General features: G+C 39.1%; 1 protein-coding gene across 3 annotated transcripts in view; it reads left to right on the forward strand.

Annotated features, from left to right (window-relative positions):
- Positions 1 to 14,015, forward strand: part of RGS6 (regulator of G protein signaling 6) — a 236,182-nt gene that overhangs the window by 170,202 nt on the left and 51,965 nt on the right. For all 3 annotated transcript variants that reach the window (XM_065754747.1, XM_065754749.1, XM_065754748.1), the window contains exons 4-7: positions 5,314 to 5,364; positions 6,762 to 6,868; positions 8,882 to 8,933; positions 11,539 to 11,603. In XM_065754747.1, coding sequence (XP_065610819.1) covers positions 5,314 to 5,364; positions 6,762 to 6,868; positions 8,882 to 8,933; positions 11,539 to 11,603 — 275 coding nt within the window. The remainder of the gene's footprint in view (positions 1 to 5,313; positions 5,365 to 6,761; positions 6,869 to 8,881; positions 8,934 to 11,538; positions 11,604 to 14,015) is intronic.

Raw genomic sequence — 14,015 nt, forward strand, 5'->3', positions numbered from 1 at the left:
ATCTAGCACGGTGAGCTTGCAGCATTGCCTTCCCTTCAAAGATTTTCTCTGCCTCTTGTCCTTAAGTGCCAAGCTGATGTGCTGCAGCCAAGAGCCTGAGTCGTTGCTCCCTCTTGTGAAAGAATGTACTAATAGGCTTGCTGTTAATTTTGCTTCAGCACCTGGTGACAGGGACAGGAACAAGCAAGAATCAAGCATCAGAGCTGATAATTATCATAGGATTTTGATAAGTCTGTGGTCAGCTTCACAGCGTTTTGTTTACACAGGCATGAACACTCATGCAACAGAGACACAGCGTGCTTCTGAAGTTCAAGAACAACATACAAAAACCTGTGGTTGGAATATCATTCTGAGACTCCTTTCTGAAATATTGATATTTTTTGTAAGTGGACAAGCATGCCATATAGCTTTCTGCAGATAACAGTAAAGGGACAGAGAAGAGTGGTTGGAGTCAGCCTGAACAATGTGATAAGTAATCCACGCTTGTCAGGAAAATGCAGAGGATCTGCAGATTCTGAACCCATTAAATTTACACATCTTCTGTCCTTGTTGCTGTTTTATCATCCTATGCAACTTAGTTCCACGTGCTGCTTTGCCACTGTGCAGCAAACTGCATTCCTGCTTCACTCAAGTATTACGTTTTTCAGTTTTTTATTAGAAGAAAAATGGATTGTAAATTCAGGCACTCAAAAGTTGAGATGAACAAAAAATAAGGGCCCCTTAAAAAATTTTAAGTGCTCTAGTCAAAAGCAGGTAACAGTCCTGCTGCTACCAGCTGTTAATAATTCACTAACAAGATTTAAAGTGAGTACAGTGTAAAGAAAAATTGCTATTGGTAGGAGCGTGAAGCTGTTGTAGCTTTGATGATGCTCCTTGCTGACACTGAGTGGTGCAATTACCACATGCTGATGGAGGAGAGCTGCAATTACCACATTTTCTGAGTCAGCTGCTAAGTGTTGCTTTTTTACATTGGCACGTATTTGTGTGCGTATTGTAGGCAGTGTCTATAAAGTGTTTCCCTAGTATTTGTAACACAATACTATGAAGAGAACTAGATATTTCTTTCTTTTTTATTATTATTTTTAAATCCAGTATCTTAAAAGATGAAGTTACTGTGGGAGTCACTGGGGGCTCTGTGTGAGCAAAATAGCAGCAAGGAGTGCCGGAGGCCTTGGGAAATTTTGTATGAAAACATTTTTCCCTTTACCATGGATGATGCTCCTTTGTTTCTTTTTTTGCAAATTCAATGACGAAAGTGTGGATAATTAATTATATTTGTTTGCAGACTTACCAAGGGTATTGTGCTCTTGGAGTGAAAAAATAAAATAAAATAAAATAAAAATCCATCATTTAATGGTGTGATTGCCACAACTGGCAGAGTAGAAAGCAGTGTGAAGGGGCTGCACAAGTACCTGGGCAGGTATTCTTCTAAATCTTCTTGACTGCTTGTGAACTTTTTCAGTCTTACTTTTCTGATAGAAATATTTTAGGATTGATCTGTGCTCAGGAGCAAATTGTTTGGAAAAATTGGTGTTAAAGTGGGTTCATCTATTTTCAAAAATGAAGTGACAGAAAGAACACCTTTATACCTCGCATCAAAATATTGTCTGAACCTTGAGTTTGTAGATGATTGATACCAGAGAGATGCAGTTTATTTGCTCATCTAGTATGTCATGGAGTGTGTAGATTTTATACAAGAAGAATCTGAACATTCCACGTTTTTTCACATTCCTTTTTGAAAAGTAATTTCAAAACCCCATCAGAATATATTCAGAGAGGTTTAGGGTTACAAGAGTTACACTAACATTGGAAAAAGTGAGGAAATAACCTAGAGATCCTATGTCTGTTGCTGTAGATATGTATATATGACAAATTATTTGATAACATGATTAGGCAGTATTTTTACTTATTTATTATAAGCCCCTCCCTTTGCTCACTGTTAACATTAATGTAATATGAGTCTGTGTAATGGTCTGAGGTCCAAAGCCTTCCACCTCATCTCCACCTCATCAGCTGTAGCTGTTGGGCGGTATACAGTGAGTAGGGCTCAGCTGCATGAGGACGAAGTTTGTCCTTGATCACTGGTGTGTCATCTGGGTGGCATGTCAAATCACTGAGCAGCTCCTCACTGCAGTGCTTACCAACTCTGCCATCTCAGAGCACTCAGCAAAAAGCAGAGCCTTCCTATCAGGCCTCGAAAGAAAAGCAAAGGTACACAAATGTTTGCAGAAGTCCCAGAAATACTTGCCTTTTTTTTTTTTAATAAATATGTGCGTGTTTGTGTGTGTAGCTTGTTGTGATGCTCAGACCCTTGGGTGACAGACAGACCCTAGCAGTCCCAGTTCCTTTCCCAGAGGATCAGTCTCCACTCCAAGCAAAATATCTTTAGAAACTGCTGGAGGGAGGGTGCATCCTTCTGAGTTCTTCTGCTATTTCAGTCAGTAGAAGATCAGCACGTCTGATTATGAGTGTGGGTCTACATTTCCTATGTAAACCTTGGGTTTTCTGGAAGAGCTAGAACAGTTATGTTAGGTAGGAAAGGTATCGATTACAGTGGTGGTGACTCACCTCATTAACCACATCTTGCCAATGGTCTCACACCACATGAACTTTTCTTTAATTTATTTTTCTATGGCTGGCCAGTCGTTTGTCATGTTGACAGGCAATGGCCTTCTGAGAACACTAGTTACTATTATGGGATCACTGAGGCTGAACAGAAAAGAAGAAAATAGCAGGAAATATAAAGCTACTACTCTGTCTCAGAACCAGGTAGGTGGAAAAAGTGGTCATTGTGAATCTGTTTGAGCATAAGGTGATAACTATTCTTTTGGTGTTAAGCAACTTCATCTACCTCGGTTTCAAAAAAAAAGCCTAAAGCAATGAGAATAAATTTCCTAAACGTGGGTAGGAAATTGGTGCTCTTAGGCTGTTGCCTACCTTTGAACTAAGCATACAGACTTGGAGAAAATACAGAATACCTAGCAAAGATGACAGAGAACCATTTCTCTACCTAGATCCAGCAGCACTTCATATTGTGAAAACATGCTCAACCATCTGTTTTCAGAAGGTCTCAAGTGCCCCGTTAGTTTTTAATGGAAATGTGTCATGGTCAAAGGTTTCCCTTGGGTGTCCTTTGAAAGCACTCGTGAAATATGGAATGTGAAAATCAGCCAGAGAAGATCTTTTGGGGAAGGTGAATTATTTGGAGGCTCAGTCAGGCCTCATCTACAGGAGAGGTTAAGAAGAAATATTAATGAAAAAGTACAGATAGAGCATCCGTGTCTTGATCTGACAGTGGAGGGTCTTTAAGGGATTCAGTAATATGTTCATCACCTTAAAAGTATAGATCTAATTTCTAATTTGACAAAAGACATAGAGTTTATAGATAGGCAAAACTAAGTTGCAGGGATAGAACCAACCAGAAAGAAAAGCAAAGCCAATCTGAGAGTAACCCTAAAAATTGAAGGTGTTGTAGGAGATGGCAGTGAAGAGTTTTCATTATGATTGAATATTAATTAGTGACATGGCTATTAATGATGACAGTAATTAACAGAGGAAGGAAAGACTTGTCATTGTCCTGAGGGTGAGTAATCAGTCTTGGCAGGTGATAAATAATGGTTCAGCAAACTCAGCAGAAAGATAATCTGTCTGCCTCAGGACAACTGGAGAACAGCTATAAAATCTTCCAGGCTCTTGGCAACATTCAAGAATGACTTCATATTTTTAAGAGACAAATTAAAATCTCTAGTGTTGCTTATATTCCAGAGTGACTGATCACAGTGGTTCTGACTGAGTCAATGTTTTCAGTTTGCCCCTTTAAGCCTTTATTTGTTAATCTTAACAGCAAGAAGAAAGATCGTTGAAACAGCTTTCAGCATTGTTTCAAACGTTTCACTGCAGTTTGATTAAAACTGAATAAATTCCTCAAAAGAAAAGGAGAATATGATCATTCTATGGAGAGTTAATCCTGTGTTAAGTATCCTGTATATTTGGAAAGGGATTGGTTGGAATGCACTTCTTCTCCCTTGAGCAAGACAGTGAACTAACTACTCTAAAAGATGTTCAGATATGAGCTGTCACATCAGTTGGGAGTAAAATGACTAAGAGAGTACTGCAGATCTATATTCTGAGATCAAAACCAGGGAAAACAGTGGACTTTTTAGTTTGGAATATGAAAAGAAAAGAAAAAAAAAGAATAATTCTGGTTTACCTTGAACCAAGACAGCAAATTGTGATGTTTTGTTTTGTTTCCAACAATACAGAAGGCTTTGAGTCTTTCTGAAATGATTTTCTAACCCCAAGAGTTTGTTATATCTTTAGGCTATTTCTGTTTTGCAGAAGGCAGCATCCATGTTTATAAAATGGAAAATTTTATTAACAAACACGTCAAAACAACAGTTATGGACTCCAAACATTTTCCTATATATTTTTCTGCTAGCACCATATCTGCCCGTAAAATCCCAAGCAAATATCCTTCATATTGAATGCAAGGATGTTGCCTATGGACAAATCAGGGCTCACTAAAAATATGGCTTATTGCCACATCATTCAACCATGTGCAGTACCTTCAGTGAAAAGATAGCCCATTTCTTGTCTGTTAATTGAATATGCTCATGTAGCAGTAGTCAGCTACGGCTCTGAAATTTGTAAGGCTGTATATTAGTTTAAATGTGTTTTATTGGGGTTCTGCAGTGTGACTGCCTTTGGATTAACTGAGTTCCTAAGTGCCAGAGGACAAAGAAGGGATTACTAGGCACACTCTCTTCTGCAAGTTGCTGCTCATCTTTGATACAAATGAGACTTTCAGCTCTCTCTCTTCTTTATTTTTCTTTTCTTTTCTTTTTCTTTTTTTTTTTTTTTTTTTTTTTTTTTTTTTTTGCTGATAACTCAGTTCTACGCCACTATACAATTGCCCTGACATTTAAGATGCTGGGTGTCAATAAATGCTTCTTCATCTCCTTGCTGGATAGTGCTTTCAGAAACAGAACTTCCTATATGCTGAGGTGAGAGAAATGCATTTGGAAGAGAAGTTGTTACATGCAACTATTAGAGTAGCAGTTGACTTAAAGTGTAGGAAGTCTCCTAGGGCACTTGGGCTCAGTACCTATCAGTGAGTATATAATTACAGTATGACGCAGGAAGCAAAAACAATTTGAAACCTTGGGAGAGATAAAAAAGAAAACGAAATAGAATTCATATAAGTTATTTTGTATCTCATCTCAATGTTGTCTTTCTCTAGGACTCTCAAAAACTTCTTGGCCTCTGAGTTCAATGCCTTCTTTTTTCCTGTTCATTTGTTTATTTATTTTGCAGGTGCTGATATTGTGCAGTGGCTTATGAAGAACCTCAGCATTGAGGATCAAGGTAAAGTGAACCATGGCTAGGAATTAGTAGACCTTTCAGCTGTCGTGTGTGTGCACCATAAGAGAATGCATACTACTTCACTGCAGAGTGTAACACAGTAGAGCAAGGTTGATTTAAGCATTTGGTGGGAAGGAGGAAAACAGATAAGAATCAGCTACTTAATTGAGTCTCATACCTTACAACTGCAATGCACAGAAAGCATCTTGTAGGAGTCCTAGCCTGTCTGTGAAATTGTTGCTACCTAAGAAAGCCTGATGTATTCTCAGGTTGTTCCCAGACCTAGAAAAGAAGATGGTAGATGTGTGATTAAATGGGTGAAGGTAGTGACAGGACTACCTGGTGTGGAGAGGAGTAGCCACAGCTGACAGGACATAGTGGCCAAGGATGACACAGACAGTAGTAAGGGATCAGATGGTGATTTATCGTGGCAGCTAGATAAATGGATAATGAGCCATAAACTGTGATCTGTGTTTGGGCACAGTCCAAATAGTTCACAGTTCAGAGAAACCAAAATCACTTTTTACATGGTTGAGAACTATTGGGAAAAAAGGAAAGGCATGGGCCTTCTTCAGGCCCAGAAGTTTCTGTTGCTTTCCTGGAAAGAGAAAAAAACATTCCATTTTGCAGTCTGCTTCTGCTGTTACCATGTAAAATCAGGAGTAGAGGCAGTGTTGACTCACCCAGGGCAACTCTCTAGACTCCACCCTTCTCATGAGTCCAATCAAGTCCAAACCTGAATTTCAGCTGCAAGCAACAGATTTATTATCTCTCTGGGCACAAGTGATAACCTAATGTGTATTTTGCAAGTCTGAGACAATAGATGTGGCTTTTGAAAATTGACAACAGTTTAAAATCTGTGCAAATTATGAAATCATAGAATGGTTTGGATTGGAAGGGATCTGTAAGATGACGTAGTTCCACCCCTCTTGCTACATAGGCAGGGACACCTCCCAGTAGACAGGTTGATCAAAGCCCCATTCAGCCTTGTTTTGAATGCCTCCAGGGAGGGGGCATTCACAACCTCACTGGGCAGCCTGTTCCTGTGCCTCACCACACACGCAGTAAAGAATGTCTTCCTAATATCTAGTCTAAATCTACCCTCTTCCAGTTTAAAACTATTTCCCCTTGTCCTGTCGCTACATGCCCTTAGAAAAAGTCCCTCCCCCGCTGCTGTAGTGGTGAGGGCTGCATTTAGGAAATTTCATCTATATATTGTAAAGCTGCTTTCTGCTCTCCTGCTTTGCGTGATTTCACTGAAAGGCATATGGATGCGGCATAGTTGAAACATGGCTTATGTACATGAGGTCATGGTGTGACTGCTCAAAGCAGAGGGCTGTGCAGGGTGCATCATCTTGACACATCTCCTCTCTTTTCTCTCTTTTTCTATTCTTTAACAGGGGAAGCAATACACTTGGGAAGTCTTATCGCAGCGCAGGGTTACGTCTTTCCAATCTCAGACCATGTCCTTACCCTGAAAGATGATGGGACATTCTATCGTTTTCAGGTTAGTGAGCCCACTGTCCTGCTTGTGCGTCCCTTACTGATGTCCAGTGTACCACAATATTGAGTAGCCACTCTCCTGTCCAGAGTGAACCAAAGCAAACTTTGGATTCAGGCGTTTGATCTCTAGCACAGTGGAAAGTTCATATTTATCCTCTCCTGGTTACAGGTGGAAGTAGGAAGGGGCAAGCTTCAGCCTTTGCCTCTGTTATAATGGATATGTAAACTTGGCAGCCACTTAAGCTGGGACACTTCTATCCAATGTTGTCTCTGTGCCTCTAGATGTGTTCAGTGTTTAAAGCATCCTGTGCTTGAGTTCAGTGACCTTTCCAAAATCTGCTGCTGTCAACTTCCTAGATAACTGTGTGCAGCAACAACTCCTTTTAGACAGATTGTGTAACTTTAAAAGAAGCAAGTTCAAAACTAGAGTCCTGTTGTATCTTGCTGTTAAATTTGTGTTTTTTTCTGTTATTTGATCTCTGCCAGCTTCCTTATCTTTCCTGTGACCTCTCTTCTATTCACATTACCATTTTTCCTTTTCATTTGTTTTTTTTTTTAGTTATTATTTGAAAAGCCTGTTTTCATCTTTGCATCTTCTGCTCACGCTCACAGTCCTACTGCTAATGTGGTATTGTTATCGCATGAGACCAATGGCACAGGAAACAAAAAAAAACAACAACTACAACAAAAACCCAACAGGGAGATCACAGACTACAACTTATTTCTGCCCACCTTCTGGTTACCTGGCATCACTCAGATTAAGATTTTTCATGACAATTCTCTTGCTTTTCACAAAGTCTTACTATTCCCATCATGCAAGACTCGGCAGAAGCAGGAGCAGTGCTGATTGCCTGTTTAGTTATATTTTTGTGATGTTATAGGAAGTTAAATTCTCAAATTATCCAGTGCCAAATTTCAAAAACAGAGTATCATTTAATTTTGTACTTTAAGCCTGTGCAAACTACATCATGAGACTGTCTTGACTGCTTATTGACTTTTTTCTCTCTCCTTATCTTTTTCTGCAATTGTGTTTACTCTTTGCCTGTTGTCATTTCCTGCAACAGTTCTCCTCAGACCTTTTTTACAAAAATAAGCTGATAGGATCATTTTTCTTTTCCATTACTCCACTTTCCATTACTTGACGCTTTCTACCTTGACATCAATCCCCCCTTTAACAGTAGCTCATCATCTTGTGAAGTTCAGGAGATATATATCAGTGAGGTGCATTGAACCATGTATTGTTTGACCCCTCTGTGTTTCCTCACTGCACGTTGGTGCAGGGAGTAGTCTTTGTATGTGTGTAATGACCTATGCATTGTTGTCAAATTGCATCACTAATGCAAAACAGTGTTCTGTAATCTGTGTGGTCATAAGGATATTATTCTTCGTTTATGTCAAAAGTGAGATACAACCAGATGATCTTGAAACTAATTGTAGCAACTGCAATATACAGACTTGGATAGGAAACCAAACCAGCAAGCTTAGCAGGACTTCAGCTTTCAGAATGACCATAATCAGCTGAGTTTTGAGCTCTTACATCTAATCTATTTTAAAAGTCAATTGTTTTGTTGGCTATCAACCAAAATGGAAAAGCCACTACAAAAGAGCAAGTGGCACATAGCATATATAAAAGGCCACGAAGATTTTGTCATTGTCCTTTATAAGTAAACGAGTAAATAAATCTGGGTGCCTGTGAACTCCTGGGGAAAGAGGAGGTTCTGGTGATAGAAAGTAAGGAGTCTTACATTCAGATGAGATAGGAGTGTCTAAAATGCCCTGAGGGTGGATGTCCTCAATCAGTACTGCAATGTCTCTGCCTGCAGTGAGGAATGGTAGAGAGGATACCTTTCTGGAAAAGCGTCACCACTTTTATTGAGAGCTGTAGCAGTGTTTCCTTCCCCTCAGAGTAGAGACCAGGCTGTAGACTATGTGATTCTTTTTGCACTTAACATTTTTTTTCTGCATTTGATTTGCATTTCATCTCTTAAATTGTGAAAATGCTTATGTTGTTTCTTAGGCACCATACTTTTGGCCTTCAAACTGCTGGGAGCCAGAAAACACAGATTATGGTGAGAGCATAATTATTTCATTGCAGAAAGCTAGTACAGAAAGCTCATAATGAAAGAAATTGTCCTTCAACAGACAAGTTCATTGGGGCCAGGATTTCACATACTGTTGCCTTCATTCTTCAGTAGCTCTGTTCATTTCAGCAGGATTTATGGCAAGCAGAATATTGCTCCATGGGAATCTTAAATAATATCCATATCGCTTTTGTGGGAGAACATGCTTTGATCTGTAGCTGAATTTGATGTGTTGATCAATAAAAAGTTACCTCATTTGGGCACTCGTCTGGCTGATCAATACATCAGTATATAACTGATGGCATCCTGTAGTTAAGCTTCTGTGATGCATGACATCACACTTTTTTTTTTTTAATTTAAGATTACCAGTTTCTAGCCAGTAAAAAGAGAAAACTGGGCATGGTTTATGAGCTAATAAACTGTAACATGGGGTATTAGACGTGTGAATGCCTACAGACAGTGATAATACATAAAGAAAATATGTCAGTATTGTTATCTTTAGCTGTCTCCATGCAATATTGCTGTCTCTTCCAGAACTACGCTTCTTTCACAGCTAAATGATAAAATCAATTGATGCATCCTGCAGTGGCACTCAAACAGGAAGTGAATCCATGTGTGTGCCCATAAAGCAGGAGCTGCTGGAAATGCCTCTTCTGAAATACCTCATAAGCTAAGATCAGTTTATAACTCCTCCCTGAATAATAATTGTTTATTTCCCAAGTAATAATTATTCAGTGTTATGGATTCTGGAAATTGTTTGCCAGGGTGGAGGAGTAACTTGTGATGGTGTCTGTCATGTGATAGCTCATTTGCAGTCCTCCACTGCAAGGAAGCTAACGCAGACTTATGTGTTTATCCCAGTGAGGAGACTGCTTAGGAGAAAATGAGTTGCTGTTCATTGTGTGCAAAATGACTTCCAGATTTTACAAACAGTCACCATATATGTGTCTGAACTGTACTAAGTATGTTTTCTGTAAATATCAGCATAACAGTCCTACAAGAGAGGTTCTGTTTCTGTGTATAATATTTATTCAATAACTGGCTATTGTGCTGCAAAGGCATTGGGTGGAACAATGCACCTCAAAATCAAGCCCCATGCAAACTGACCCACAGCTGGACAAGCTGAAACTGCATTAGTTTTGAGCCTTGTAGTGACAGATTTTCATCTATCCCAGAGATCTCTAACATATGCTTATAATCAGCCTCTGCATATCAGGGGTCTGTGCAGATGGAGTCTTCCCAGGAATTAATCCCAAACTAGAAGTAGACCCAAATAAAACTGAAATCCATCAGCTCTTCCTACTTTTTTTTTAATTTGCATAGATCAGCTCACAGGACAGTAATGAACTTGCTAATGGCAGGTCACTGCCTTGCGTGGAGAAGTACTGCAAGATAACTAACTCTCAGTTTATTTGGTATTATAAATGATTCACAGGTGAAGTTGCTTTTGAGAAGCATAGAAGTAAATATATTTGACCCAATCAACTCTGGTTACTATGCATAATGTTGCCTCGTTATAAGCCTGTTAGAATTACAGGGATTGCATAGAGTAAAACAACACAAATAGCACTGTTTTTGTTGTATTTTAAATAGATGATGGGGTTCCCAATGAAGAACATTCATGGAAGTGTCAGAAAATCATATTTATGCACAAATCAAAATCCCATGGTTTTCAAAGAAAAATGAAACATTTCTGAAAAATGTTATTTTCTATAGAGGATGCTTTGACTTCTGCCCCACGCCAGTCTGGTGCATAGTTGGGTTGGTAATCTTTAGCTGGTCCTGCAGTATGAGAAAGGAGGCAAAATGCAATTAAACCTATACCTTTCACACCCAGGTTTCATCAAAAGTGTTGAATCTTTTTTATGTAGTGCACTTCTAACTGTATACCCCAGGTGTGTTGGGGACCTTTTGTTTCAGCCTTTAGTGGAAATGGGGTGAGCTGCCAGCCCAGCTGAGCCAGTACCAAAAGTCAGCCTGGAACTGGTTAGGTGTCATCTGGTATCTTGACCCTCCTGAATCCCAACTCACACCAATTTCTGCAGTGTCTGCCTATGGTGAAATGGGTGAGGGCTTTTCTCAACTGCTTGAAACGTATAAAATAAGTCGATGGAGCTATGAAAAATTGCTTGAGGTATACCTTTATCCAGCCTGTATTTCTGTTATTGTTTTAATATCCCAATTTATTTTCTCCTAGTTATTCTTTAAGAGGAAAGAAAATGCAGAAATATACAAGGCTGCTCACTTTTGCAGGAATTTTTCCAAAGTGCTGAGGGGAACAGGTTGCTAATGCTAAATCTTTTACCAGCCCCAGAAGTAATTGTGTCTTTCTCAGACATCTTGTTAGGTCCAGGCATCAACTCTCAACATTTTTAAATGAGATGTCCCAGATGTTTAAGGCCTCTGAGAATGCTAGCCCTTAATGTCAGCTGGGTATTCAGACCTCTCATTCCTTGGTTTACATTGCCTTCAGATGAGAAGATTGTGGAGGTTTGGGGTTTTTTCTTTCTTTCTTTTTCTTTTTTTTTTTTTTTTTAAGATCTTGGACTAATAATTTGTCTGTAATTGTCTTCTATTCTTTTTCTCCCTTTAGCCATCTATCTTTGCAAACGGACCATGCAGAACAAAGCTAGGCTGGAGCTGGCCGATTATGAAGCCGTAGGTACACTCCTGCTAAAGTTTAAAGTGTGGGGGCAAGGGGGAAGGCTTTGTTTGCAAACTGAATGTTGTCATTTAATGCCGTGGGGTTAGCCTTTACTATGTGTCTTTTTTTAGCTGTCAATTTGTTGAAGGGTGATCTGGAAAGAACATCAGGCTCACAAATGAGGAATGTCCCCAGCTCTGCAGCCTCTCAAGTTAAAGCATCAGCACCAAGAAGCAAATCACACTACAATTTACATTGGTTTCCTCTTTCCAGTTAACAGTTCCTGTTTTATATAGCAGATACAAACCTGCAGAAATCATGGATTTTCAGGTGCATTACTGAGCAATTAAATTGCTAATGACTCATGGGATATACCTACATTCTGTACATACTATATACTTACATACTATAAATAAAAATTTTCAATTATGAACCTTAGACTGTATTTTCAGTATGCTATCATGCTTATTCAAGGCGTGTTTTCTCTTATGAAATTATTCACAAAAGTATCACCAAACTTAGCTTCAGACTGTGAAGAGTTTGGGTCAATAGGGACGAGAGGGTGGAGGCAGGAGTGGTCGTGTTGAAATGAGTTTTTTTGAATGCTAGCAGTGTATATCAATCTGACTGGCTGAACTTTGCTTTCTATCTTTCCTTTCCTTCGCTAGTTCAACAGCGTAACAGTTGAATTTCCAATGTGGATTTTTTCAGTGTTTTTTTTTCAAAGAAGGTTCTAGTGGACTTGTGTGTTTGTGTTAATTATACACATCTATATTGTGTAATTATAGAGTGGTCTTTTTTTTTCCTAGAACCGATTTTCTCCTTCTTCTTTGCCTTCTACTGTATTTTTGGGTCTTTTGTACACACAGTGCATATGCACCACTAGGTTCTTTCAGCAAAGAGCATACAAAAATTGCCAGTGTCTAATCCACCCTTGAAATACATCGAGTGTTTCCATGAGTTCTAGTTGTGAAGTACAGACATAAAGAAATAATGCATATGCATTTATACAACATTTTGCTGACTTTTAACTTCTGAATAATTTTTATTTCATTTTTAAAACCATTGAAATTGGTCACAGCCAACCAATTAGCTGTAAGTACTCTAAGTACCTGTGATAAAGCAACACAAGACTGTTCTGCACCACACACTCCCACACTCATGCCATGAGGCTATGGCTAAGTACTTTTGCACATCGTTGTCGACTGAGAGTAGCAATGTGCTAGTGATGGCAAATAATTAGATCTTGGCAGTCTCTCATTTTTCTTGTGAATATTGCATTGCACAATTAGTGGTCGTTTCGCATTCAAGCATTGCTCTCTTAATTAAAGACAATCAGATAAGAATGGCACTGACTCTTCCTAGTCATTATGAGAGCTGAAGTAGACCCAACACTGGAGATGTAAACTGAGCACATATGAGAGAAACAGGTTTAGGGGACTGGGAAGGAGTCCTGTATATTCAGTACCCATTTTTGGAGATGTAGCATAAGGATGTTTCTCTGCGGGCATCAGCACTGCCCTGGAGTTTACAAAGAGAATTTCCACTAGGCATTGCAGGGGACATCTCATTTGAGGTTCTGCTTGCATCATTCACAGGCAACTTCCCACCCCCAATTTCTGCTGGTAAAGCAGGGCTCTTCATTGTATGATTGAGCTTGCATGATTGGATTTAACCTCAATTTATAATTGGCCTAACATAGGCATGATTCAAATAATGCTTCAATTGGTTATATTTCATTGGTTTCATCATATTTACTCCAGAGGGCACACATGGACGTAATTTAAAATAAGAAATAAATCAAAGTCACAAAAAAAAATTATTTTTGCAGATATTACAAGTAGTTCACAGTAAAGGAAATAATCACAGCTTGGCACAGCTGTAAATTATTTGCTTAACTGTCTTCCTCCAAGTAGAAGACTGAAACTCCTAAGTGGACTTGATGGTAACTGAGCCAAGCTTTGTCTTGTGTTATACAAGAGCTTGAAGTAAAAAGTAGGAACGCTTCTTGCATTGAAATGCGTGCACTTGAGCATTTTCTTGAAATAAAAGTAATCAGTGTAAAAAGACAACAGTAGAACTTAATGTTAATTTTCAAAGAAAATTTGAAACAGTTGAACCAGCTGTAACGTAGAGGGTCATATTTGTGGTCTCATAGGCCTTCTTCTTCAAGTGGTTGTGGATATTTGACTACAGGGTGCTGTTTGAGCCTCACATTCTGATCATGTCAGCAAGCTTGACCTTGATCTGTGAGGAAGTTGCATTGATCTCCAAATGTTCAGATTCTGATGCTCCCTGCAGTAGACCTGAACTAGAACTCTTACTTCAGATGCAGGAAAAAGGCTGCATCTGGATCTGGTCTCTCAGTTAGCTATTTTCATTGTTCAGACAAACAAGCTATTTCCTTTTGTGAATCATCCTGGCAG

Source organism: Cyrtonyx montezumae, unplaced genomic scaffold, assembly GCF_038088225.1.
Source record: "Cyrtonyx montezumae isolate F1298 unplaced genomic scaffold, pur_monq_1.0 scaffold_10, whole genome shotgun sequence".
Lineage (NCBI taxonomy): Eukaryota > Metazoa > Chordata > Aves > Galliformes > Odontophoridae > Cyrtonyx > Cyrtonyx montezumae.